Consider the following 2,032-nt stretch of genomic DNA (forward strand, 5'->3'; position numbering starts at 1 on the left):
CAAAAATGAAGGCAGGGCCCCCCCCCCCCTACATCAAATGTGCCAACTCCACCATCCCCTTTAAAAAAATTTCCTAGTGACTTTAAAAGGTTTTTAAAATGCTTAATGTAAATTGCGGTCACTGATTTTAGACCTATAAGCCTGAAATTCGGCAAAAACTCTCATGTTTATGGGTACACGACATCTATGGTAAAAAAACGTCAAAAATCGACCAGACTTAATTTGATTTAGATTTAATTCGCTTGGAAAATTTTATAACCCGTCTATGCATTAATTATTATTAACTTCATTTTAGGGATGAATCGAGTAGCTCTAGTTCCGAGTCTGATGAGAAATCCAAGAAATCCTCGAAAAGGCCTGCAAGAAAATCCACCAACGACTCTTCTAAGAAACCTACAGGGTCCAGACGAAAGCGGTCCGATAGCAGGGACGATAAGAAGAAACGAAGTAAGAAGGACGAATCATCCAGTGATTCTGATTAAGATTATAGGACGAGGACTAGAGCTAAGCATAATGTGTGGTTGGTTCAGGTAAAAACTATGTTTTCAGATATTAAAGATTGTTCGTCTTGTCTAAGGATCAGGTTTAATGAAAAGAGAGAAACAATTATTATGCGCGGATGTACAATGAGAACAAGAAGACTGTGGAATAGGAAGACGACTTTTAGCCTCAAGTTATAATTTTGATTAGAAATGAACATGAAACGCATCAATTGTGCTGTTTACACAACACCGATTTTGACTAAATGAGGGAGTTTCAAATCAAATTAGTTTACCAGAAACTAATACCTAAAATAATTCGCTTTGAAACATCAATTTATCAACAACATTGCTTTAATGTCGTTTTCCTATTCCATAGTTTTGTGGTTCTCACTGTAGTTTAACCAGTGGTTTAGGTTGAAGAGTAGTAGTTGAACTTCAACGCGGGTAAACTATTTCTCGCTAATTCATTAAATCTGGTCCGATGAATATTATATTTCACAAGCAAGTACAAATGTTGTCAAGAATTTTACATTTTACAAGCATGGTTTATTATTGGCGATATCGATATTCTGTCTTAAAGTTCCCAGAGCCTTTCAAGATTATGTCAAATTTCCTAACCTTATCAAGTTATCATAATATATTCTCCCTCCCCCCAAACAATAATAAAAGTTTTAAATTTAATTTTCAGAATTTTTTGTAATAATTTTTCCTCTAAATAATTGGATTTTATTATATGAAAAGATCGTGAAGTTATAACATTGTCCCTCTCCCTATTTGTAAAAAAATATGTTTAAACCTCATTTTTTATTTCAGGTTCGGGCAAAGTTATTATTTGTTTACATAAAGTCTCTACTTGCAGGTATAAAAGGTCATTCAGGGGTCATTTTCATTTAATTCTTTTTTTACTCAAAATTGGTCCCCCCCCCCCTTTTTTTTTGGTGTTGACCCAGGTTGAAATGGCGGATGCGTATTTTATATTTCTGATGAATTTGTGTTTTCTTGTTTAATGTGTTTCAATTTATCTGATATAATCATATAATCCACTACTGATTAATAAACGATTTCATCTCGATATTGTTTTATTTATGACAATGTGTTCTAATGTGTGTATGATTTTTGAAAAATGAAATATATATAGTTACAATCACAACCCTTCCCAAGAAGTCGCCTTTGTTTAATGCTTAGGGTTTTTCATTGAAATTTTCGTTCAAATTTCTCGCGAATTTCGATTCGATTTAAATTGAAATCTTTCCATTTCGCATCTAGAAGATTGTATTTTTGAGGAAAAAATAAGATTTTGAAGGAAAGGTCGAAAATTTCGAACTAATTTCGCGAAAATTTTGTTCACATTTTCGATGGCTTAATGAAATTTTCGCGAAAAAGATTGAACGAAAATTTGGAAACCCTAGTTTCGCTAAAATTTTCATAGGGTTATTCTAGAAGACTTAAAAAAAATTTTTTCAAAGTTTACTTTATTTATACAGAGGCCGAATTTAAAGAATTTGAGTCGCGGTTTAAATTTAAGCCGCGGCTCAAATTTTTTTGGTTCC

The 2,032-nt window shown here is 32.8% G+C and overlaps 1 protein-coding gene across 1 annotated transcript in view; it reads left to right on the forward strand.

The window, feature by feature from the left end:
• The window catches only part of LOC111707397 (myb-like protein X), a 16,857-nt gene extending 15,303 nt beyond the window's left edge, over nt 1-1,554 (forward strand). Inside the window, exons 14-15 of the mRNA XM_023480501.1 lie at nt 296-530; nt 1,296-1,554. Coding sequence (XP_023336269.1) covers nt 296-482 — 187 coding nt within the window. The 3' untranslated portion in view covers nt 483-530; nt 1,296-1,554. The remainder of the gene's footprint in view (nt 1-295; nt 531-1,295) is intronic.
• Nucleotides 1,555-2,032: the final 478 nt, after the last annotated feature.

The sequence above is a fragment of the Eurytemora carolleeae genome, unplaced genomic scaffold, assembly GCF_000591075.1.
Source record: "Eurytemora carolleeae unplaced genomic scaffold, Eaff_2.0 scaffold803, whole genome shotgun sequence".
In the NCBI taxonomy this organism is placed as follows: Eukaryota; Metazoa; Arthropoda; class Copepoda; order Calanoida; family Temoridae; genus Eurytemora; species Eurytemora carolleeae.